The sequence below is a fragment of the Vipera ursinii genome (assembly GCF_947247035.1).
Source record: "Vipera ursinii genome assembly, chromosome: 2".
Classification (NCBI taxonomy): domain Eukaryota; kingdom Metazoa; phylum Chordata; class Lepidosauria; order Squamata; family Viperidae; genus Vipera; species Vipera ursinii.
In genome coordinates this window covers 10,003,300-10,029,847 of record NC_139513.1, presented here as the reverse complement: position 1 = coordinate 10,029,847, position 26,548 = coordinate 10,003,300, and the positions used below count along the sequence as shown (strand labels likewise).

Below are 26,548 nucleotides of genomic sequence, written 5' to 3'. Positions count from 1 at the left end.
AGTTAAACAAATACAGACCAAGACTTTATCAGACACTCTTCAAATTGTTGCCTTCAGCAACCAGCACCTCCCATACATTCCCCTTTTAAACAGCAGTCTCAAGGTGTGACTTCTCAATTGCCTACTCCTGAGTTGCCTCATTGCTTTCCTTTGCTCAGTTCTGCTGGATTGCCTCCTGCTCCTAGCGTCCTTGAACAGAGTCAGTTGTGGATCGGCTTCTTCCAATCTCAGGCTCGCACAGCTGGGTCTAGGAGGAACAAGATGGGAGGGGCCTGGCTGAGAGTTCTGCGGTGCATCTGAACCTTCCTCTGACACCAAAGGCTCTCCAAACCCCTCCTCCTCCTCTTCAGAATTGTCCGACTCAGCTGCCAAATCCACAGGCTGACGCTGAATCACAACACAGACAGACCCAGATGAAAAGTGGGGTTCCTTTCACTGAATGGCCTGAAATGTACATCTTTGCTTATAATCACTTAAAGAATAGGACAGATCTTGAAAATTTTATTGATTTTTCTTCTGTTTTCTTCTCATTCAGGAGGGTCTTGTGTCCTTTAAGGAGGTGGCTGTGTATTTCTCCAATGAGGAGTGGTCTCTGCTGGATGCTGACCAAAAAGCACTATATTGGGAAGTCATGCTGGAAAATCATCGGAACGTGGCCTCTTTGGGTAAGAATATGCTACTCCCCAGTCAGTGTGTTTGGGACGTCTTTCTGTAATCAGACATATTAGCTTGTTTTATTATTATTTTATAAAAGGAATTTTATCAGAATAAAAACAATACAAACTTTGAAGTGTAAGTAAAGAAAATAATTGAGTAATAAGAAAAAAATACGATAAAATTAAGAGAAGAAAGAGAAAAGACGAAGGGATAAGTTAAAATTTGTCCCGTTTCTAAGGTTACATCATTGTTTCCCTTATCCATTCTAACCTTTGAACACACGTTTGATGATAAGATCATTTTTTTCTATTTTTCAGCAAAGTCCATTGGGGGTTTCCAATCACTAATAAATATAGACACTATCCTTATCTTAATCAGAGTCAATTTAGTCATCACTGAGAATTCTATCATCTTCCTCAACCATTCCACAATTCTACTTATTGTAGAACCCTTGTGTATAATAATCTCACTGTGGCTGTCATACTCAGAAACTATCTTCTAGGACTTTTCATTAGTCCCAGTTGGATATTAATCTTTAAAGTTCTCTGTATCACTGAATGTCTTTGAATTCAAAGTTTTCTAGCTTTTTTACAAGTCCACTAAAGCATGACAAAACGATCCTTTGTCTTGTGTACATTTCCAGTATAAGTTTGAGTTACATTTATACATTTTTGAATATTTTTCTGCTAAGTTTTTTATTTTTTGTATTCTTAATTTTATCTTTGGGGTTTTATAATTGGATAGTAATTGTTTTAAACTTGGGCAATTATTTAATTTCTTTTTAATGTTTGTATTTTGTATTCTACTTTTGCCCTGTGAACCGCCCTGAGTCCTCAGGGAGAAGGGCGGTATAGAAATATTATTAAATTAAATTAAATTAAAATTAAGTTTCAAATTTCTCAGCCTGTTTAGACTTTTAGCAATTACATATTCATCATTTCTATGCAATTGAGATTCAAATTCTGCTTTATGTTGTTAAATACTATAGTTCCCTTTATCTACCTAGAGTCTTTTTGATATGAAAAATACTGACAGTTACATATCTATGGAGATTCTCAGTCATCCAGGTCATAGTTGTCCCATAGGTACTTTTTCAAGAGGTAACTGGACTTTCTTGTGAACAGAACAGAATAGAATAGAATATGGAAGGGACCTTGGAAGTCAGTAAAATGTTTTGGGGCACAGCCTAAGTTTATATCTGTTTCACAATCTCAATGTGGCATTTCTGACATTACAGTTTTCAAATCTAGATTGATCCTAAATTTATCGTACCACAAATATACACGACACCCAAACCTTTATAAAGCCTTTCTAGTTCTAATATTCTCTTATATCTGAGCAACTACCATTTCTTATCCAAACCACACAGCACACTACAAAGTACCATTTGAAATCAGGCAAACCAAATCTTCCCCTTTCTTTTGAACCTTGGAGAATTTGATACTTAAATTTATGGTTTTTCCCTTCCTGTACAATTCTACATTCATCTTTCAAAACTTTCATTTTTCTTTTCTGTGAAGGTAATAATGGGGAGGAAAATGAAGATTCCAGGAAACTGTTCCAACTGATCAGTCATGGATACAATACGAAGAACCCTACAATTCTAATGGAAGTAGAAAGCCATGAGAGAAACCAGTCAAATAATTGGAATCGGAAAAGTTCATCATCTGTTCATCCATCAATAAAAGCCTCTGTGACCCAACAAGAAAAAATAAAGAAGAAATATATTGGAAAATGTATAAAACTATTCAAAGACAAATTTGATGTAAATGAACACTGTCAAATCGAAATGAAAGGAGAAGATTATATATCTAGAGACAATGGGAAAAATTACAAATGGACCTTCTCCCATACATCTCAAAAAAGAACCCAGGCAGAAGAGAAGCCACACAAATGCATGGAATGCGGAAAGAGCTTTAATAAGAACAATCAACTTATTTACCATAAAAGGATCCACAAGGCAGAGAAAACATGTGGGAAAAACTTCACTAGTAAGAGTCATCTTACATGTCATCAAATGATCTACAAAGGGGAAAGGCCTTATAAATGCATGGAGTGTGGAAACAGCTTTACTAACAGTAGAGAACTTACTTCACATAAAAGGATCCACACAAGAGAGAAGCCCTACAAATGCACAGAGTGTGGAAAGTGCTTGAGCTCACTCAAAAATCTTTCTGTACATGAAACGATCCACACAGGGGAAAGGCCTTATAAATGCATGGTGTGTGGAAAGACCTTTATTCATACCACTCATCTTATTTCACATACAAGGACCCACACAGGAGAGAAGCCCTATAAATGCATTCAGTGTGGAAAGAGCTTTAGTCAGAGCAGCAATCTTACTTCCCATAAAAGGATCCACACAGGAGAGAAGCCCTATAAATGCACGGAGTGTGGAAAGAGCTTCACTTGTAGTACTTCTCTTACTTTGCATTATCGGATCCATACAGGTGAGAAACCATATAAATGTATGGAGTGTGGAAAGAGCTTTACTCACAGGAGCAGTCTTGCTTGCCACAAAAAGATCCACACAAGGGAGAAGGCCTATAAATGCCTGGAGTGTGGAAAGAGCTTCCCTAAGAGCACTGACCTTATTTTCCATAAAAGGATCCATGCAGGGGAAAAACCATATAGATGCCTGGAGTGTGGAAAGAGCTTTGTTAAGAACTCTCAACTTATTTACCATAGTAGGACACATACAGGGGAGAAGCCATATAAATGCATGGAGTGTGGTAAGGCTTTTATTACAAACAGTTATCTTAACTTCCACAAAAAAACCCACACAGGGGAGAAGCCATATAAATGTATGGAATGTGGAAAAGGTTTTTCTACAAACAGTTATCTTAACACCCATAAAAGGACCCACACAGGAGAGAAGCCCTATAAATGCATGGAGTGTGGAAAAAGCTTCACTTGTAGTACTTCTCTTAATTTCCATTACCAGATACATAAAGGACAGACACATAAATGTATGGAATGTGGGAAGAGTTTTTCTACAAACAGTTATCTTAACATCCATAAAAGGACCCACACAGGGGAGAAAGCATATAAATGCATGGAATGTGGAAAGATTTTTTCTACAAACAATTATCTTAACAAACATAAAAGGACCCATACAGGGGACAAGCCTTATAAATGTATGGTGTGTGGAAAAGGTTTTATGATGAGCAGTCATGTTAAATACCATAAAAGGATCCACACAGGGGAGAAGCCATATAAATGCATGGAGTGTGGAAAGAGTTTTATTAAGAACTACCAACTTATGTACCATAGTAGGACACATACTGGGGAGAAGCCATATAAATGCATGGAGTGTGGAAAATGCTTTTCTGTCTCTAGTAGTCTTACCCGCCATATAAAAGTTCACACAGGGGAGAAGCCTTATAAATGCATTGAATGTGGAAAGTGTTTTTCTACGAAGAATTATCTTAACACCCATAAAAGGATCCACACAGGGGAGAAGCCGTATAAATGTATGGTGTGTGGAAAAGGTTTTATTATGAATAGTTATCTTAACTCCCATAAAAGAACCACACAGTGTAAAAGTCCTATAAATCTCTGAAATATGGAAAAAGCTACAAGAGGACCAATGGCCAAATGTTCCATATACAGATACATTTGGGTGAGAATCTGTTTAACTTAGGTTTAGTTGTTGAAATATATGCATTTCCTAATTACGTCTGCTAAGTTTTTTCACTAACCTTCACAACTGGAAGCCCCATAGTGATGAATTTACTAATGGAAACCAAATGCTGCACATGTGTTTTAATTATGAACAGTGGATTTTTGTAGCTCCTGTCATGAAGGCCACCAATGCCATTCGAAAGTATGTAAAAATGCAATTAGAAAAATAGGGACCAGTACGGAGGGAAGGTAACAGCATTCCATGTGCCTTTGGCATCTAGTCATGCCGGCCAGATGACCACGGAGACTTCCTCGGACAAACGCTGGCTCTTCGGCTTTGAAACGGAGATGAGCACCGGCCCCTAGAGTTGGAAATGACTAGCACACATGTGCGGGGGAACCTTTACCTTTAATGCCATTTCACATAAATAAGAGAATATCTTTTTTTCTTCATGTTTATCCCATTTCCAATTGGATCATAATAAAAAGAAAGTCCAAATCCCCAATGAAACTCTATAAAAAAGTTTAATTTTTTAGAGCAAGCATAGGGCTTAGCTAGCAAAATGTCATCCCAGCCAAACTATGGGAAAGGCATTAATCAGGAATGAAGTCAGATGCCTATCTTCGCGTTCTTTGAAGCTCGCTAGCAGCTGCCATAACTAGGGGGTAGGAGACATTTGGTAGAGGAAGAGTAAAGAATCCTGTGAGAATTTGGTAAGTATGGGCATTAACAGGAACTAAAGGTACCAAACTGAGCCATCTGCCTGCCCTCAGAGACACCAGCCCTGGGAAATGAATTCATAGCTCCTCCTGAGGCATCAGGTTGCTAAAACATTGGACCAAGATTGGATTGGACTGAGGGCTTTGAACATTGGAGATTGCTTTCAATATATGGTTTTTGCTTGTCTTGCTTATGCTGTGCTCAATATCTCTAGTAAAAGTACCTTTTCTTTAACATCCATGGAATCAAGGGTCTTTCTTCCTAGGGAGTAAACTGTCTGACAAAAGAATTGCGGAAATAATCACTAAATATGAAGTATCTGACAGTTTGTGCAGAATATCTCCTGAGCCAACAAGAAAAATGCACAGGAGAAGTGGTACTGAGAGTAGTCAGGTTTTGCACAACAAAATTTTGACCACGCCTCCAGAGAAGATGGCCGCTCATATCTGAGCGCGGAGAACGAGGGGAGCGAGTTTGGCGTTTGGGCCTGCATGGGGCTGTTGTTCTGTAGCCCGGATGGGTGACAGGACCCTCCGAGGCTTCGGTGGAAGACTTATGGTTCTGGGAGATTTTAATCTGCCTTCCCTGGGCGGTGCGTCGGAGGTGGCCCGAGAGTTCATGGCTTCCATGATGGCCATGGACCTGACCCAGATTATTCAGGACCCGACTCAAGGGGGGAAACACACCCGACCTTATTTTTATCTCTGGGCAGTGGCTTAATGGTCTGGGGGGGGTTACTCCAACATCTCAGCCCCTTTCATGGACAGACCATTATCTCCTGCGGTTGGGCCTCCGTCACACCACCCCCCGCTGCTGGGAGGCGGAACTGACCAGATGGTTCCGCCCCAGGCGCCTGATGGACCTAGATAGATTCCAGACGGCGCTTGGATTGATTCCTACCTCGCTCTCCCACAGCCCGGTCTAGACCTTAGTTGATGCCTGGCAATGGGCTGCTTCGGAAGCTCGACCGCGTTGTGCCTTTGCGGCCTCTGACCCGGCGCAGGTCCCGGCTCGCTCCTTGGTTTTCCATGGACCTGCGGGAGATGAAGCACCGGGGAAGGGGCCTAGAGAGCATTTGGAGAACCAGTCGGTCCGAGTCTGACCGAACACAGTTAAGATCCTTTTCTAGATCTTATCTTGTGCTTCTCCACCCTCATTGCGTCTGCAAATAACCGCCTGGCCGCCATGTTTAGTGATCCGCTCCCTTTTAAATCAAGGGACGGGAGAGGACCCCTTACGGGGACGGGCCGAGGAATTTAGTAAATATTTGGTGGACAAAATTGATCAGATTCGGGCTGGTCTGGACTCTGATTGGGCAGTGTCTGACGAGGGAAAAGCGATGGGTTTGGCTGAGAACATTTGGGAAGAGTTTGACCCTGTGACTCCGGATGAAATGGACAGGATCATGGGGAAATTAAGTGCTGCCACATGTCTGTTGGACCCGTGTCCCTCCTGGCTGGTTTATGTGGCTCGGGAGGTTACACGAGGCTGGCTCCTGGCAGTTATCAATGCTTCACTGAGTGAGGGATGCTTCCCTGCCGCCTTGAAAGAGGCGGTGGTAAGGCCCCTCCTCAAGAAACCTGCACTGGATCCAGCCATTTTAAATAACTTTCGTCCTGTCTGCAACCTTCGCTTTCTTGCGAAGGTTGTTGAGAGCGTGGTGGCACAGCAGCTCCCTTTGGTCCTGGAAGAAACTGAGTATCTGGATCCATACCAATCGGGTTTCAGGCCCGGGTATAGCACGGAGATGGCATTGGTCGCGCTGGTGGATGATCTCTGGCGGGCCCGAGATAGGGGCTATTCCTCTGTCCTGGTCCTACTAGATCTCTCAGCAGCTTTTGATACCATCGACCATGGTATCTTGCTGTGACGTATTGAGGGGTTGGGAGTGGGAGGCACCGTTTTACGGTGCTTCTCCTCTTACCTCTTGGGCCGTTCGCAGATGGTGTTGGCAGGGGGGCAGAGGTCAACCCCTAGGCTCCTTAGTTGTGGGGTGCCTCAGGGGTTGGTACTCTCGCCTCTCCTGTTCAACATCTATATGAAGCCGCTGGGTGAGATCATCCGTGGTTTCGGGGTGGGGTATCATCAATATGCTGATGATATCCAGCTTTTCATCTCCACCCCGAACCAACCCAGTGATGCCCTCAATGTGATGTCCCATTGCCTGGAAGCGGTACAGATTTGGATGGGGAAGAACAGACTCCGGCTCAACCCGGCCAAGACTGAGTGGCTTTACGTACCGGCATCTCGTTTAGTCCAAGAAGTTCTATCTTTGGTTATGGGAGGAGAGATGTTACCTCCCGTTGATAGGGCACGCAATCTGGGCGTCCTCCTGGATTCATGACTCAGTTTTGAAGATCATATTGGAGTCATGGCCAGGGGGGCATTTGCCCAGGTTCGCCTGGTGCGCCAGTTGCGCCCCTATCTGGACCGAGATGCCCTACGTACAGTCACCCACGCACTCGTTACCTCCCGTATAGATTACTGCAATGCTCTCTACATGGGGCTGCCCTTGAAGACCACCCGGAGGCTTCAGCTGGTGCAGAATGCGGCCGCGCAGGTAGTAATGGGAGCACCCCGATACTCCCGTATTACACCCCTTCTGCGTGAGCTGCATTGGTTACCGGTTGCCCTCCGGGTGAGATTTAAGGTGCTGGTACTTACCTTTAAAGCCCTACATGGCTTAGGCCCAGGATACTTGCAGGACCATCTGCTGCCGGGAACGACTTCCCATCGCCCAGTGCGCTCAGACAGAGAGGGCCTCCTCAGGGTACCGTTGGCTAGACAATGTCGGCTGGCGACCCCCAGGGGGAGGGCCTTCTCTGTGGGAGCGCCAGCTCTATGGAACCTAAGTCAGCCGGTATGAATGGAAAAGGTAGTAACTTTTTTCAGTCAAAGTCCTGTCATGATGAGATAGAATAATAGATAATTGGATAATTAGATAATTAGAGTGAAAAAAGTTTCTGGATGAAGAGATCCTCTGGCACAAAAAGGAAGCAGAATGACAAGAAGCCCCTGAAATGCATGTGCAAAAGACTTTCCAAGCAGTAGGACCATATATTACCTTTCTATGGTGAGATGAGGGCTAAGAAAGAGTACATTTAATGTAAATTTGTATCAGTGGTGCTGTATACAACAGCTGCAATCTCTTATACACTGAGAGCTTGTTGTATAGAAGGGGAAAGCTCGCAATGAGGGAAAAATACAGTTTGTGGAGTTCCAAGAATTAGTAAGAGACAGAGCTGAAATAACTGCAAGGGAAGAATGAGACTCCTATGGAAGCACGCTTCATGCAGTTGGCCAAGGTTCAGAATTCCCCAAAGCAGCTCATGTATGCAGACATGTGAAACTTGTGACGTCACGTGATGACGCGAGATGTCTCGGGATTATTTTGCCATTTCTGGCAATGGGGTGGGCATGGCTTCCGGATGACGTGTCCAGCCTGCGGGCTGGCAGTTTGACACCCCTGTAATTAGAGGATTATGCATGGGAAGGGGAGAGGAAAGCCCTTGACAAATGCCTAAGGAGATTCTCAGACATTTAGGTCATGAATGTGTGAAAGGCAACTGGACTTTTGTATTTTCTTTAAGACATTTCGTTTCTCATCCAAGAAGTATCTTCTGAAGAAGCATCTTTAGAAATGAAGATGTTCCTTGAAGTGAAACCTTCAGGAAAATAAAAAGTCAGGTTGCCTTAGAAAAATTCCTTTGGGATCCCTTGAGAAATCTCCAATGGAGTGGAAAGATTTTCATATATAAACATAGAGAAGATAAGAGATAAAAATAGATTCTGTGTTTTCCCCCAAATAAGACTAGGTGTTATAATTTTTAGGGGGAACCAAAAGATCCATTAGATCTTATTTTCGGGAAATTTCTTATGTACAGCAGGCGAGCACGCATAAGCGGGACGATGTTCAGTATAAACAGCAGGCGTTGCCTACACATGGGGTGGAAACGCAGAGCTTCAACGTGCAGTGGCAATTGATCCAACCTCAGAGCGTGGGGGTGGACCATCTACTGGTTCTGAGAGAGTTCAGGGAAAGGGGGTGTGCATGCCATTCATGTGCCAACCCAGCCCCTGTGGCCCTTGGGCAGCAAGAGGAAGGGAGCGGGGGTACCCAGGCAGATGCTCCTCTGGGTGGAGCTGTGGTTCTTTGCCCCAGGGACACTAGGGGGCTGTCTTCCTGGCACCACTGGCCAGCTGCTCTCACTTCTCCCAAGCATTTCTTTGCTTTAATTGCTTTCAAGCTCCATCATGTATCTCTGCTTCCGTCACATTTCTCTGCCTCCACGTGCAGAGAAAGGTTTGTGGGGCTAAAAAAAAATAGATGGTCCAACTTTGCAAGATCCTTTTTTCACGAGAAACTGGAAGATCTGATTGAACTTTTTTAGTTCCACAAACTTCTTTTGTTTCTTCATGTTTTAGTCTCCAGGCCTTTGATTATCTGTATTTAATATTTCTTTTAATTTTTATATATTGTATTTTATTGTATTGCCCTGTACACCGCCCTGAGTCCTTCGGGAGAAGGGCGGTATAAAAATTAAATTAAATTAAATTATTATTATTATTATTATTATTATTATTATTATTATTATTATTATTATCTTAGTTGCTCTTCTCTGAACTTTTTCCAAGGTCTCAACATCTTTTTTGTAATATGGTGACCAAAATTGGATGCAGTATTCCATGTGGTCTCACTAGGTTTTTATAATGCGGTACTAATACTTTGCGTGATCTTGATTCTATGGCTGTTTAATCAACCCAGGATTGTATTACTTTTTTTGGCAGCTGCTGCACATTACTAGCTCATAATCAAGTGATCGTCTACTAGGACTCTAAGGTCCTTCTCACAGTTACTATTTTTGAGCCAGGTCTCACCTAATCTGTACTTATATCTCTCATTTTTCCTGCCTAAATGTAAAACTTTGCTTTTCTCCACATTAAAACTTATTTTGTTGGATAGAGCCCATTGTTCAACTTTGTCAAGATCTTTTTGAATCCTGAACTTGTCTTTTGGGGTGTTGACTATTCCTGCCAGTTTACTGCCATCTGCAAATTTGATGAGTTCCCCTTCTATTCCCTCATCTAAGTCATTGATGAAGATATAAGAGCACTGAGCCTAAGGCAGAGCTTTGTGGTACCTCACTGCTTACTTCTCTCTGTGTGTATGTAGTACCATTGAGGTCTATTCGTTGAGTACAATTTGTCAGCCAGCTACAAATCCATCTGGTGGTGATGTTGTCTATTCCACCTTTTCCTACCTTACCAAGCAGTAGATTGTGGTTTACTTTGTCAAATGCGTTACTGAAATGTAAGTATACTATGTCCACAGCGTTTCGCTGGTCTGCTAATTTGGCCACTTTATCAAAGAAATAAGATTGGTTTGGTATGATCTGTTTTTAACAAACCCATGCTGGCTACCAGTTATAACTTCGTTTGTTTCTAGTTGTTCGCAGATCTGTTTTTTTCAGTATTTTCCCAGGATCTTCCCAGATATTGATGTTAGACTGATTGGTTTCCTGGGTCTGTTTTTTTCCCTTTCTTGAAGATGGGAACCATATCAGCCTTTTTCCAATCCTCAGGTACTTCCCCAGTGCTCCAGGATTTTTGAAACATATGCTGCAATGGTTCTGTGATAATATCTGCCAGCTCCTTCAGACCTCTGGGATGTAATCTGTCAGGTCCTGGTGATTTATATTCGTCAAGGTCAGATAGGCGTTCCCTTACCATTTTCTTGCTTAACAGGAAGAGAGAAAAATAAGCAAGGTCAAGTTAGCATTCAGTTTACAAGTAAGGAGTGGGTGTTTAAGTGTGTCTAATAGGTTTTTGTGGGGAAAAACAATTGCTGTCTTTGCATCTGCTTACTGTACAAAAATAAGAAAAGCCCTAATAATCATTAATAAGCAAATATAATTGGGAGGATTTGGGTGGGAGACAAACTTCTGAGTTTAGAGGCTGCTGTGGGGTTGCAGCGGTTTATTCAAATATTATTCCTGGATGATTCTGTCAAAATGGAGAGATGGCACCAATTCCAGTTTTCTGCCAGTTATTGTCCAATGTTTCATTACAAAAATGGAACAGAGTGGCAGTCAAAGAATAATAGACGATAATTGTACTTTTCTTTTTATTCATGATCTAGCAGCATCCCAGTTTCGTTAAATCAGGGGTCTTCAAATTGGCCTTTATCTGATTCCCAGAATTCCTTAGCCAGCGTGCCTGGCTGAGGAATTCTAGGAGTTAAAGTACACAAGTCATAAAATAGCCACGTTTGAAGACCCCTGCCTTAAATTCTACAGAGCTTTCCTACTGATATTTTCTGAGGGTGTTTACCATTCAGTCCCTAAATAAAACACATTTCTCCTCTTCTTTTTCTCTCCTCATAGTATTTTAATGATATATTCTCTTTTCCATAGTTGCTTCCCATCCTTCTGCAATTCCAATTTTTTTCCAGTCATAGATAAGACGCTGCTTCGCCCTTTTCATTTCTCCTCCAAGGCGCCTTCTTTGTGAAGTAAAATATCTGGAACATCCTCTAGTTTCAGCTTTTTCTACACTTTGGAGTGTTTTTTTTCTTTCTCTTCAGCGTCCTTTCCTGGGTCCAAAGCAGCTGCTTGGCTTTCCCAGTGATTCTGAGACACCCAGAGCCAAGAATTGGACAAGGGCAGCTGCAGATACAGAACCAGAGAAACAGAAATACATTTTCCCAGTTGTGGCTTCCCTGCCCATGTCCCATCTTCCTCCCCTTCAGGCTGGAGTTTGCAACAACCTCAAGACACAAATAGTGTTTCTCAAAGAGCTTCCTGGTCCTCGTCTTCATCAGTTTCTGAGTGGATTTGGGCCCATTTTGAGGCCTTCTCCAATCTCTGGGGATCTTTCAGGTCGAGTGTTCTTGAGGGAAGCGAGTTGAAATCCACCACAGAGATTTTTTTTCTCCATGTCCACAAACGGTGCCTGGATAGGAAGATGGAAAAGACACCGCCTCTGGAGACACCGAAGCCATTGAGACTGTCCTTTCCTTCTCCCATACCCATCATCCCTGCCCTCCTCCTCGCCTCAGACGCGCTCCTCTTTCCCGCCCTTTCGGGTAATGCTGACATTACGCGCAGAGTCCACCAGAGGGCGCTCTCAGCCTCAGCAGGGAACCGGGCATGCGCAGGACTCCTCCGCTGGGGCAGAGCACCCATGTTGCCCGGAGAAATCGTAGCAAGCGGCATCCAGAGGAGACTCCCGGTTTACACGAGTGGCGGTTCTGCCCGTGCAAAGGGATCCTGTGCTGGAGGCGAGCGTGGAGAAGGGCCAAGTCTTCCCCCGAGGTGGGAGTCCGGAGTCCCATCTTCCGCTGCCTCCTTTTCCATGTAGGGGGCGGGGGAAGCAAAGGAGAGAAATGGGAGTCGCCAGAAGGGAGGGGCGGTTTCCCCCCATTTACTGGGGCAGCCTCTGCATAGCGGGGGGAAGCCGCGGCTGGCCGGAAGTCCCGCTGCCTGCTCATGGTGCAAATGCGGGGTGGAGGACCGGGACCGTGGGGTGCCTCTCCCCACTACCTGAAAGTGGCTCTGCCGGCAGACAACGGACGCAAGTGGGACTCAGATGCAACATTCGCGCCCTGTGCCCGATTGAACCGGTGTTTCCCAAACCTCTTGAAGTCTCGGAATAGATGTCCATGTTTATCTTCATTTGTCCGTATTTAGAAAAGCGTGGATTAAGGCTAAGAAGTGGGGAAGGTGTTTGTCGGAGTGGCATGAATCAAAAGGTCAGGTTAGGCTGTCAATGGCTCATTTATTCGCGTGTTTGTCCTCTGTGTATCGGACGGTGGCTTGTTCAAGCTTCCCAAGTTCCCAAAGGGGTTTGGGCCAGAATGATTAATGGGGTTCTGCTGTATGACATTTGCCTATAAGTTCAAATGTTGATTTTTTGTCCCATGAAATCGATTTATATAGCTCTCATCGCAATTGCTGCTGTTTTGTGACCTGAGACATTTATTGTTTGTAGGATTGTTCTTAACTCTAATTCTCCTTTGAAATCAGTAGAACAAATAACCAGGAAATTGAAATTGAAATTAAGGCTAAGAAGTGGGGAAGGTGTTTGTCGGAGTGGCATGAATCAAAAGGTCAGGTTAGGCCAGGGGTAGGCAACCTCGGCTCTTTTATGACTCGTGGACTTCAACTCCCAGAATTCCTGAGTAAGCTATGCTATGCTGACTCAGGAATTCTGGGAGTTGAAGTCCACGAGTCATAAAAGAGCCGAGGTTGCCTACCCCTGGGTTAGGCTGTCAATGGCTCATTCATTCGGGGGGTTCGTCCTCTGTGTATCCGATGGTGGCTTGTTAATTCAGGCATCTCAAGTTCCCAAAGGGGTTTGGGCCAGAATAATTAATGGCGTTTGAGTTTTTGATAAAAGTTGATCAAGAAGGATTCATCAGGGTATGCCCCAGCTGTTAAAGGTCAAATACCTAATAGGATTCCAAACTTTCTTCCCTGATATTATTATTTTTGTAAGATATTCTTGTTATATATTTTTTCGGGGGAGGGGGTGCATGGATTGACGCTTGTTAACTTAGTCACCCTGGTTTCCTGGTACTTGCTTTGGTTTTCCATTTTGGAAATAGAGGCTGCAAATCTTTAGTGCACTTTTGTTGTTAGTTGCAAAGTCGTGTCCGACCCATCGCGACCCTATGGACAACGTTCCTCCAGGCCTTCCTGTCCTCTACCATCTTCTGGAGTCCATTTAAGATCACGCCTACTGCTTCAGTGACTCCATCCAGCCACCTCATTCTCTGTTGTCCCCTTCTTCTATTGCCCTCAATCTTTCCCAGCATTAGGCTCTTCTCCAGTGAGTCTTTCCTTCTCATGAGGTGGCCAAAGTATTTGAGTTTTAGCTTCAGGATCTGGCCTTCTAAAGAGCAGTCAGGGTTGATCTCCTCTAGGACTGACCGGTTTGATCGCCTTGCAGTCCAAGAGGCTCGCAGGAGTCTTCTCCAGCACCATAGTGCACTTTAGGTACAGTATATAGGTGGTACCTTGCTCAATAGTAGTAACAGAGTGAATCGTGGATGATCAGTTAAATATGAGTTAGCAGTGTGTTGCAGCTGCCAAAACAGGCAACACAGTGCTAGGCTGTATTAAGGGATAGAGGGATAGATTCAAGATCACATGAAGTGTTAATATCACTTTACAATGCCTTGGTAAGGCCACACCTGGAATACTGCATCTGGTTTTGGTCACCACAATGTAAGAAAGATGTTGAGACTCTAGAAAGAGTACAGAGGAGAGCAACAAAGATGTTTAGGGGACTGGAGGCTAACGTTTAAAGAACAGTTGCTGGAATTGGGTATATTTCGTTTAAAGAAGAGAAGGACTAGGGGTGACATGATAGCAGTGTTCCGATATTTCAGGGGTTTCCACAAAGAAGAGGGAGTCAAGCTATTCTCCAAAGCACCTGAGGTAGGACAAGAAGCAATGGATGGAAACTTAGAGAGAAGCAACCTAGAACTAAGGAGAAATTTCCTGACAGAACAATTAATCAGTGGAACCACTTGCCTCCAGAAGTTGTGAAAGCTCCAACACTGGAAATTTTTAACAAGACACTGGACAACCATTTGTCCAAAATGGTGTAGGGTTTCCTGCCTGAGCAGGAAGTTTGAGTCGAAGACCTCCAAGGTCCCTTTCAACTTTATTATTATTATTATTGTTGTTGTTGTTGTTGTTATAGTTAAGAGGGTGGATGAACATCACTTTAAGGTGTTCTTTCAAGCCCTGTGTTTCATGTGAGCCTTATGACTGGTAAACCAGTTTGGGGTCAAGGCAAATTGTGTGAAGCAGCCTTCGTGTTGTAGTATGTTCCCAAAAAGCAAGCACTGAAATACAGGAATTGAGCAACCTAAGCCAAGGTCATTTCCTTGGCATTTTATTTGATGTGAACTCAGCATTCATGACATCGTTAGAATGTTGTTCCTTTCCAGGATTATTTCATTCAATATTATTCTATGTTAGGATCGTCTTCCTTTTCCTCATTAAGATCCTTCTCTTTCTTGGGATGAGTGGTTTTTGGAACTTTCTCCTTTTCTCTTCTCTATGGCTCCAGTTACTTACAAACATACAAATCTAAAAACAAGAAATGTCTAATGCCTAAATGTCTCAATATGAAGCACAAGAAACGTGTCAAAATTCTGTATTTCATTCCAGTTTCTTAAGCACTTTGAGTTCTGGCATCTTGTATGCCCTACGCACAGTCACTCATGCGCTCGTGACCTCCCGGTTAGACTACTGCAACGCTCTCTACATGGGGCTGCCCTTGAGGACCACTCGGAGGCTTCAGCTGGTGCAGAATGCAGCCGCGCGAGTTGTGATGGGAGTCTCCCGATACTCCCGTGTAACACCTCTTCTCCGCGAGCTGCATTGGCTTCCATTTGCCCTCCGGGTGAGATTCAAGGTGCTGGTGATGACCTATAAAGCCCTACATGGCATGGGTCCGGATTATCTTAGGGAGCACCTGCTGCCAGCATCAACTTCCCATTGTCCTGTGCGCTCCCATAGAGAGGGCCTCCTTAGGGAACCGCCAGTTAGGGAGTGCCGGTGGGTGATCCCCAGAGGGAGAGCATTTTCTGTGGGCATGCCTGCCCTTTGGAATGATTTACCTGTGGAACTCCGGACCGCCCCCGATCTGCGTTCATTTCGCCGGGACCTAAAAACCTGGCTTTTCGATCTATCAGGCCTGGACTGAAGGGGTTTTAGCTTTTTAATATTGTTTTAATTGTTGGGCTTTAATTAATTTAATTCATTTTAATTTTATATTATCTTTTTATATTGTCTTTTATATGCTGCCCTGTAAACCGCCCTGAGTCCTTCGGGAATAGGGCGGTATAGAAAACTAATTAAATAAATAAAATGTGCAGCCTCCTGAGGATGTGCAGCCTCCTGAGCTCCGGCTGGTGTACCTGAATGCCAGGTCCGTGGTTAACAAAGCTCCACTCGTTAGGGATTTTTGTTGAGGGTGAGCATGTGGACCTGGCTTGCATCACGGAGACTTGGTTGGGCCCAGAGGGTGGGGTCCCTTTGGTTGACCTCTGCCCACCAGGCTTCCGGGTGCTACATCGGCCACGAGCTCATGGTAGGGGTGGGGGTGTGGCGGTGACTATTAGGGAGACCTTATGTCCGCGGGAGACCACCGTTCCTCAGATAGTCGGGTGTGAGTCTCTCTTTGTGAGATTTGGTTCTGGGGCGCAGTTGGGCTTGCTGCTGCCCGAGCTGCTCGATATCCTCTCGGGGTTGGTGGTTGAGTTTCCCAAACTTATAGTTTTGGGAGACTTCAATCTACCATCCCTGGGAGGTTCATCTGAGCTAGCTCGGGAGTTCATGGCTTCCATGACGGCCATGGACCTGACGCAAGTAATTTTTGAACCAACTCATGAGGGAGGCCACACCCTTGACCTGATTTTTTTATCTGGACGGTGGTTGGATGATCTTGGTGGGGGCTCTCCATTTATTATGCCCCTGTCATGGACCGATCATCACCTCCTGCGGATGGTCTTCCGTTTTGCCACCCCCCGCCGTGGGGGTACGGAGCCAATCAGATGGTACCGCCCCAGACGCTTAATGGATTCTGATAGATTCCAAGCAGCGCTGGGGTCCCCACATGCCTCCATCGCTCACAACTCGGCAGATGCCTTAGTGGAAGCCTGGGAAAGGGCAGCCACTGAGGCACTTGACTGGGTTGTACCCTTGCGACCCCTGACCCGGTGCAGATCCCAGCGAGCTCCATGGTTCTCCGCGGAGCTCCGGGAGATGAAGCGTCGGAAACGGGGCCTAGAGAGCTGCTGGAGGTCTAGCCGTTCTGAATCCGACCGGTTGCGGTTAAGAACCTATATTAGGTCTTATCTCGCAGCGATGAGGGTGGCGAGGTGTAATTACTTCTCCACCCTCATCACGTCCGCAGATAATCGCCCGGCCGCCCTGTTTAGGGTGACTCGCTCCCTTCTTAATCAGGAGGTGAGGGAGGATCCCTTGCAGGGTCGTGCCAAGGAATTTAGTCAACATCTGTCGGATAAAATCGCTCGGATTCGGACCGGTTTGGTCTCCAGCTGGGCAGAGTCTGGCGATCAGGACACGGGCGGTCTTGTCAATGTTATCTGGGAGGAGTTTTATTCTGTGACCCCTGATGAAGTGGACAGGATTATGGGGAGGCTGAGCTCCACCACATGTTTATTGGATCCGTGCCCTTCCTGGCTGGTTTATGCAGCTAGGGAGAGGACACGAGGCTGGCTCCAGGTGGTCATATCTGCTTCTTTGAGTGAGGGTTATTTCCCCACCGTCTTGAAGGAGGCGGTGGTGAGACCTCTCCTCAAGAAGCCTGCCTTGGACCCAGCTGTATTGAACAACTTTCGTCCAGTCTCCAACCTTCGCTTTCTTGCGAAGGTTGTTGAGAGTGTGGTGGCGCATCAGCTCCCTCTGGTCCTGGAGAGAGCGGATTATCTGGACCCTTACCAATCGGGTTTCAGGCCCGGGTACAACACGGAGACGGCATTGGTCGCTCTGGTGAATGATCTCTGGAGGGCTCGGGATAGGGGATATTCCTCTGTCCTAGTCCTATTAGACCTCTCGGCGGCTTTCGATACCATCGACCATGGTATCTTGCTGCGGCGTCTCAGGGGATTGGGAGTGGGAGGCATGGTTCTTCAGTGGTTCTCCTCCTATCTCCTGGGACTCTCGCAGTCGGTGTTGGCAGGGGGGCAGAGATCGGCCCCTAGGTCTCTCGTTTGTGGAGTTCCTCAGGGGTCGGTTCTCTCGCCTCTCCTGTTCAACATCTACATGAAACCGCTGGGTGAGATCATTCGTGGTTTTGGAGTTGGGTATCATCAATATGCTGATGATACCCAACTTTTCATTTCGACCCCAAACCACCCCAGTGATGCCCTCGCTGTGATGTCCCGTTGCCTGGAGGCGGTTCGGGTCTGGATGGGGAGGAACAGACTTCAACTCAACCCTGACAAGACTGAGTGGCTGTACATTCCGGCATCCCGGGACATTCAAAATGTTCCATCCCTTTCTATGGGGGGTGAGCTTTTACCCCCCGTGGACAGGGCTCGCAACTTGGGAGTCCTCCTAGATTCACAACTTACCCTAGAAGACCATATAGTAGCCGTGACTAGGGGGGCTTTCGCCCAGGTTCGCCTGGTGCGCCAGTTGCGGCCCTATCTGGACCGGGATGCCTTGTGTACGGTCACTCATGCGCTCGTGACCTCTCGCCTAGACTATTGTAATGCTCTCTACATGGGGCTTCCCTTGAAGACCACTCGGAGGCTCCAACTGGTACAGAATGCGGCCGCGAGAGTTGTCCTGGGAGTTTCCTGGTACTCCCATGTTACACCTTTGCTCCGCGAGCTGCATTGGTTACCAGTTGTCTTCCGGGTGAGGTTCAAGGTCTTGGTTATGATCTTTAAGTCCTTACATGGCATGGGTCCGGGATACCTCGAGGACCACCTGCTGCCGGCGTCAACCCCCCTCCGCCCTGTGCGTGCCCACAGAGAGGGCCTCCTCAGGGTGCCTCCAGTCAGGGAATGTTGACTGGTGGCCCCCAGGGGGAGGGCCTTCTCTGTGGGTGCCCCGGCACTTTGGAACCAACTGCCGGTTGAGCTCCGGATGGCATCGGACCTCCGATCCTTCCGTCGCGGGTTGAAGACCCACTTGTTTGAGTTAGCTGGTCTGGCCTGAAGGGGAATTTGGGTTTTTAATTGGTTTTATTATTTCATTATTGTTATATTTTAATTGGGCATGGTTTAATTTTCTTTTAATTTTTGTATACCTATTTATATATGCCCTGTGAACCGCCCTGAGTCCCTAGGGAGAAGGGCGGTATAGAAATCCAATAAAACTAAACTAAACTAAACTAAAATAAATAAATATATGTTCGTAAATGTGGACAAAAAGCTAACTTGCCCTTCACAGGAAAAAGAAATTGAAAATCCACCAAATATAAAACATTTGTTTTATAATCCAGTATAAAATATTCCATGTCTTGATGTAATCTAGGACCATATTTTACAGCTCACTTGATGGACAGATAGACACACAAATACCCAGAAGATCCATGTGCTCAATACTATTGCAATCCTTTACCAGCTTTCTTTTCATGAGGAGTGGTTAAGTCTACCACCTTCTCATTCTTTGAATTTATTTTCTTTTCCATCTCAAATGCAGAAACTAGAGTCCTCTCAACAACTTTCCTAACCACAAAAAATCAACTCTTGGGTGAAGAGCGTGGATACCCTTTGTAGTCATTTCTGCAGCTACTGAAATAGTCCTATCTATTGAAAGGTGTATGGAGATACACAAGATTCCTTCGGCCTATATGGAATTTCCTTACAGGACAGACAAAGGATGCAGAAACAACCATTAGCAAGTGAGGGAACTGGAAAAGTTGCCTCTGCTGTTGTCCCTGGCATCTATGGAAAGATCTAGAAGATCCTGGAGAAGAAAATCATCATCTTTTCAGAGATTCATCTCTGGAATTTCAGAAACATCCAATACCAGGAGACTGAAGATCCCCGAGGACTTTGCAGCCGACTTCACAACTTTTATACCAAGTGGCTGAGGTTAGAAAAGCACAGTAAAACCCAAATGTTGGACTTGGCTGTACTGGAGCAGCTGCTGGCCCTTCTGCCCCCACAGATGGCAAACGGGTTGCGGGAGTATGGAGCAGAGACCAGCTCCCAAGCGGTGGCCCTGGCGGAAGGCTTCCTCATGGGTCAGGCAGAGGAGCAGAAGGAGCAAGTCGAACTGCAGGTAAGAAACCTTCCCTACTTCTTTTGGTCTTCATAATATGTGGAAATGTTTCACTAGTTCTTGAAGGACATTGTTCCATTATCCATTCTAGAAGACAGAGTGGAGACAGGTGTTCCTTTGTTACATTCTAGGCTCATTGATTGATATTGTGGGATTGAAGTTGGTTTTAGAGAACAAGAATCCACTTCATATTGTGTGATGTCTTATTCAAGTCTTTCCCTCTGCAGACCAGAGATCCTATGAGAATCGGGAATTCTTCAAATCCCCCTCAAGAGCTGTTTTCCAGGAGGGTCTATCAGCAATCCGCAAGTCAGGATATCTCAGATGGTAATCAAAAACCCATCCATTCCTAAGAGAGGTCCCAGCTATCTTACCTTCTCTACATCTCCTCTTCTGTAGAATGCCTCCTGCCATTTTATTAATTTTCCTTTTTAAAAATTCTGTCATCATCACAGGGAAGAATAAAATAAATTTGACTCCTCTCTATGGTTCTGCTGAAAGAGTGGTTGAATCTGCAACTCAAGTAAGAGAGGTATAATAAAACATAAAATGTTTTCAATGTTAGCATTTGCTGAATAGTGATCCTATTAGTAATTCTTTGAAGGCTTCTCAATAATAACTGAAATAATCACATTAACATCTAAATTGCCTTGTTTATAAGAAAAATAGGGTCACCAGTTTATATGATTCTTTGGCATGGAATTGTGCAATAGTAACGGAAAGAATGACATTGACACTTTATACCTTCTAAAACGCCTTGTTTATAGCCAGTGATAAGAAAAATAATGGCACCAGGTTAAAAGATGAAGCAGACTGTTAAAATCCAAAGGGGGTGGGCAGATCAAGGTCCTTCAGCCTTTAAAGGAATTTCTAATGCTCCAATTTGTGCCTGGAATTTGGGGCCAATAATTCCAGCTTTGGAAAGGATGAGAAATGCTCTTCCCAGGCAGATTTCTCTTCTTAAGCCATTGGTTTCGAATACAAGCAGTGGGTTCCTTTTAGTCTGAGGAGCAGCCGAAACAGGGTTTGTCTCTGACACCCATGAAAATCCCTGGGCGCCTCCTCATACAACTTTAATGAAGGTTTTGGGCATGGGTAGGATTGTTTGCTTTGGGGACACCACAAGCCTTTTACTTAAATTGTTGAAAGCACCATCACCACAATCCCCACATTTTCTTCTGCAAACCCTGGTTTGATTGTAATGAGAGATAGGTGGGGATTCCAGTAGATGCTCTCCAGATGCCGAAAGCCTTGCTGATGGATGGGAATAGAGAGACAGACAGACCCAGATGAAAAGTGGGGTTCCTTTCACTGAATGGCCTGAAATGTATATCTTTGCTTATAATCACTTAAAGAATAGGACAGATCTTGAAAATCTTACTGATTTTTCTTCTGTTTTCTTCTTATTCAGGAGGGTCTCGTGTCCTTTAAGGAGGTGGCTGTGTATTTCTCCGGTGAGGAGTGGTCTCTGCTGGATGCTGACCAAAAAGCACTATATTGGGAAGTCATGCTGGAAAATCATTGGAACGTGGCCTCTTTGGGTAAGAATATGCTACTCCCCAGTCAGTGTGTTTGGGACGTCTTTCTGTAATCAGATATATTAGCTTGTTTTATTATTATTTTATTAAAGGAATTTTATCAGAATAAAAACAATACAAACTTTGAAGTGTAAGTAAAGAAAATAATTGTGTAATAAGAAAGAAATACGATAAAATTAAGAGAAGAAAGAGAAAAGATGAAGGGATAAGTTAAAATTTGTCCCGTTTCTAAGGTTACATCATTGTTTCCCTTATCCATTCTAACCTTTGAACACACGTTTGATGATAAAATCATTTTTTTCTATTTTTCAGCAAAGTCCATTGGGGGTTTCCAATTACTAATAAATATAGACACTATCCTTATCTTAATCAGAGTCAATTTAGTCATCACTGAGAATTCTATCATCTTCCTCAACCATTCCACAATTCTACTTATTGTAGAACCCTTGTGTATAATAATCTCACTGTGGCTGTCATACTCAGAAACTACTAGGACTTTTCATTAGTCCCAGTTGGATATTAATCTTTAAACTTCTCTGTATCACTGAATGTCTTTGAATCGAAAGTTTTCTAGCTTTTTTACAAGTCCACTAAAGCATGACAAAACGATCTTTTGTCCTGTCCACATTTCCAGTGTAAGTTTGAGGTACATTTATACACTTTTGAATGTTTTTCTGCTGGTTTTCACATTCCTCAGCCTATTGAGAGGTTTTAGCAATTACATATTCATCATTTCTATGCAATTGAGATTCAAATTCTGCTTTATGTTGTTGAATACTGTAGTTCCCTTTATCTATCTAGAGTCTTTCTGATATGAAAAATACTGACAGTTACATGTCTATGGCAGGGTTTTTCAACCAGTGGTACGGGTACCACCTGTGGTACATTGGCACCTGGCAGGTGGTACGCGACCATCCTAGAGAAGTGGTAGCCGGGGAGGGGAATGAGCTGAACTGGTGGCAGCACCGCACAAGCATGAGTGAGAGATGGCTGGAGCTGCAGGGCTGTCAGGGCTCAGCGGAGGTGCCAGGATCAGCGCCAGGCTCCAGCTGGAGCTCAGCGCTGATCCCCGTACTTCTGAGCCTAGAAAGAAGCGCCGATCAGCTGGAATGTTGCAGCATCTCCAGGGTCTTGTGATTTACATTCAGATGCTTGGCAACGGATTCATATTTATGACGGTCACAGTGCCCCAGGGTCATGTGAAGATACCAAAACCTGCTGCAACCACCCAGCAGATGGGGGGAATAAAAACCAAACACCCTCCACCTCACCCCCGCTGCCAGTCCTCAACAGAAATGCTCACAACAATGAAAACCTCAGACAGGAGGAAAAGCGTCTCCAGGCGGACAGGCAGATGTCTTGCTCAGCTGTGGTTTCGGGGGGCACTTTTTTCAATGCCATTGTAACTTTGAACAGTCACTAAGCGAACTGTTGTAAGTCGAGGACTACCTGTACTTCACTTTTTTCCCCTTTTTTTGGTCATCAAGTTTTTGACACCTTGCTAGGCGACTGGTGGTACTCAATTGTTGCCATATCCTAAAAGTTGTACAATGGGTGAAAAGGTGGTCCGTGGAGATTCTCAGTCATCCAGGTCATAGTTGTCCCACAGGTAGTTTTTCAAGAGATAACTGGACTTTCTTGTGAACAGAATAGAACAGAATGGAATAGAATCTGGAAGGGACAATGGAGGTCTTATAGTTCAGGCTCCCGCTCAAGCAGGAGAACCTATAACATATAAGACAAGTGACTAGTCTCTTCTTAAAAATCTCCAGCGATGGAGTGCCCATATTTCTGAAGGCAAGCTGTTCCACTGGTTAATTGTCCCACTGTTAGGAAGTTTCTGTTTAATTCCAGGTTGCTTCTCTCTTTGGTCAGTTTCCAATAATTGTTTCTTGTCCTGCCCTCTGTTGCTTTGGAGAATAGTTCAACCCCCTCTTCTTTTTTGCAGCCCGTCAAATACTGGAATACTGCTATCATGTCACCCCTATTCTTTTCTTTAGATTAGCCAAACACAAGTCCTGCAGTCAAAGAATGTTTTAGTCTCCAGGCCTTTGATCATTTTAGTTGCTCTTCTCTGAACTTTTTCCAAGGTCTCAACATCTTTTTAGTAGTATGGTGATCAAAATTGGTTGCAGTATTCCAGGTGTGGTCTCAGGGTTTTATAAAGCAGTACTAATACTTTGTTTGATCTTGATTCTATGCCACTGTTTATTCAACTCAGGATTGTATTAGCTTTTTTGGCTGTTGCTGCACACTGCTGGCTCATTTTCAAGTGATCATCCACTGGGACTCCAAGGTTCCTCTCTCACAGTTACTGTTTTTGAGCCAGGTCTTGCCTAATCTGTATTTATATCTCTGATTTTTTTCTTCAAAGACATTTTGTTTCTTATCCAAGAAATTTCTTCAGCTCTGACTGGATGGTTGGGAATGGAAGGCTTTATATTCCTTGCAGACAGATAACTTTTCATCTGTGACAGGCCGCAGTTCCCATCACCTTCAGGAAGCCTGGGCAATGGAAACTTTACGCTAGGCTCCTCGCAGCTGAAGCAGTCCGGCTGGCGCAGGGTCAGGTTGGCCATTGCATGAGACGTGGCCGATCCCCATCCTCCAGGTCTGCCACACATTGCGGGACCAGCTGTCTGCAATGGCCAACCTCATCCCGGGCGAGCCGGATTGCTTACAATGAGAGGCTGCATGTTACTGGAGGACAACTGCAAATGGCACCTGTGGATCCCTGCAGCTCCTGGAGGCTCTGAGCACTGTTTTTGGCTCTGCTCGGTTTCCCACCCTACCCCCCGCCAACCCAATCTGGTGGACAGGATTGCCTTCCGCCTTTCTCGCTGCTGCATTGTCAGTAGAATTTGTGTGTGTCAGCCTTACTGTTTTTGGCTACATTTCAGTGCCTGGCCGGCCGTCTCGGATTAACTGCAGTGCGCCATGGAAAGAATGGCTGAGGTTTGGGGGATGGTGTATCCCCATTTGTATCATGGCCCCGTCCAATTGCCGTGCCGGCTCTCAGGAGGGCAACATCACCTGCCAATGCAGCGGCAGGAAAGGCAAAAAGTAATCCTGGCCACCAGATCATCCTGGCTTGGGTGGTGTGGGAAACCTAGTAGCACCAAAAACAGCGCTCAGAGTCTCTTGGAGCTGCAGGGATCCATGCGCGCCCTTTCCAGTCGTCGTCCTGCAACATGCAGCCTCTCCCTGTAAGCAATCTGGCTCGCCCAGGGTCATCTTGGCCGTCGCTGGAGGCTCATCCCATATGTGTGGCGGACCTCAAGGATGGGGATGGGCCACGCCTCCCGCGACAGCCAACCTAATCTTGGGCGAACCGTATTGTGAGGAGCCTGGTGTAAGGTTTCCATTGCCCAGGCTTCCTGAAAGTGATGGGAACTGCGGCCCACCACAGCTGAAGAGTTTGGCTGAGCCGCCAAGTTGAATGCACCTGCAAAGCACTAGTGTGCCCCGAGCGAGGAACCATGAGGTTTGAGGGTGCAGGTGTATTTCCACGTGCGCAGAATTCAGGCCACGCCTTCCCATTGGCTATCCTGGAGGCTAATTGTAAATACAAAACATTTTTTTTTGAAAAATAAAGGGACAGGTAACAATGTTGATGAAAGTAAATGAAAAGGCAGTTTCCAAAGCCTTCCTCCCCCACCGAGGGAAACCTGAGTTGCCTACGTGGGGGCGCCAGCTGGGGCCTTGTGATAAAAAAATAAGATATCCCCAGAAAATAATCCCTAACGGGTCTTTTGGACCAAAATAAATATAAGATCAGGGCTTATTTTCCAGGAAACACGGTAGCCCTTCCCCTCTGTTGAAGGTGCTTCAAGATGGCGGACGTGCTTGTTCGAGCTCCGTGAGCTCCGTGAGTCCCAGTTATGAGGCGTCCCTTTGGAGCCCCTCAGGAGCCTCGGCTGCCTGGGATGTGGATTGGGGGACGAGGTAGTTAGTGGCTGACGAAAACGGGCAGAGAACAGTTGGTAACCTGCGAGCTCTTTCATCTGTTTGCCTTTGTTTGCCTTCTGCCTTCTGCCGCTTGCCGCTTGCCGCTTGTCTTTTTTGGGCCGCCCTCAGCTGTTCGGGGCCGCCTTCTCCGGACCGCCTCTCAGCTGTTCGTGGCCGCCTCCGGCGTTCCCTATTGTTCCCTGCTGTGCCGGACCGGTTGGGCTGCTTGCTGTTCTCAGGCTGTTCCTGGTCGGCGAGGAGGACGAGGAGGACGCTTGCGGGTTCGTTTGGGGTGGCAGTGATGGCGGCGGCGGCGTGGGCGGCGGCCTCGGCGCTGGCGGCGGTAGTTTCTCGGGCTGCGCTTGGTGGTGGCGTTTCTTGCTTCCCCGGGCCGTTTCGGGCCGCCCTTAACATCTTCGGGCTGCCTCTGGTTGCCGAGAGAGACGCCTGTGGGTCCGACTTGGCGGCGGCGACGGCGTGGGCGTTGGCGTTGCCGCTGGCAGCGGCGTCTCCTGGGGCCGCATTCGACGGCAGAGATGGCCTGCATCCGGCGACGACGACGACAGCAGCAGTGGGCTCTGGCCGTTCTCAGCGACCAGCACTCAGCGGTGGCATTCCTGGGGCCTCCTGGCCCGAGTGGCAACACTTGACCTGTTTTTGGGCCACCTCGGCGGCATCAGTGTTTTCTGGCCTATTTGGGCCGCTTGTGGAGGCCAGTGACTGGCTGCGATGTTTCTCGGGCTCTCGGCCCCTCTCGCCGGCAGTGGTGCTTCCATCTTACCCCAGACTGCATCAGGCTGCTTTTAGTGACGCTATCGTCCTCGGGCCGTTTTGGCGGCGGAGAGGGCGACTGAGAGTTATCCTAGCGGCGATGATGTTTCCTGTGCTGCCTCGGACTGCTTGTGTTGGCAACGGCGTCTTTGGACCGCTTCAATGGAGCAACAGGCGGTCTTTATACCACCTTTGGACCGTTCTAACGGCGGTGACGCTTTTAGACCATTTCGCCCATTTTGGCCCGTCTACTCTTCTGCCTGAATATATAATTTTGTCTGCCTCCCCCTCTCCCCTTTGGATTTGGTCGGTCCTGGGTATCAGCCACGGTGGGAGAGTGGCTGACTTTTACATCTGCAGCCCCATAGAGGTGGGAGCTCTATGGGGCATGCCTACCCAGAGTATATCTTTGACCATCCCCAGGTACAGAGTTGCAACTTGCCGTGAGAGGGCGGGGGTGACCTGTTTACTGGGGCACCCAGCTAAGTGGCAGTGCAGCTGGGTGTGGATCC

General features: G+C 45.9%; 1 protein-coding gene across 6 annotated transcripts in view; it reads left to right on the top strand.

The window, feature by feature from the left end:
* The window catches only part of LOC310636473 (uncharacterized protein), a 41,158-nt gene that overhangs the window by 5,690 nt on the left and 8,920 nt on the right, over nucleotides 1-26,548 (top strand). For 2 of the 6 annotated variants that reach the window (XM_083356344.1, XM_083356343.1), the window contains exons 5-6: nucleotides 536-665; nucleotides 2,178-5,227. In XM_083356344.1, coding sequence (XP_083212470.1) covers nucleotides 536-665; nucleotides 2,178-4,219 — 2,172 coding nt within the window. In that variant the 3' untranslated portion in view covers nucleotides 4,220-5,227. Of the gene's footprint in view, nucleotides 1-535; nucleotides 666-2,177; nucleotides 5,228-12,194; nucleotides 12,316-12,571; nucleotides 12,753-19,194; nucleotides 19,780-20,006; nucleotides 20,107-20,234; nucleotides 20,312-21,190; nucleotides 21,321-26,548 lie in introns of those variants that run through there. The other 4 variants (XM_083356345.1, XM_083356346.1, XR_014491727.1 and 1 more) reach the window with 4 other exon arrangements.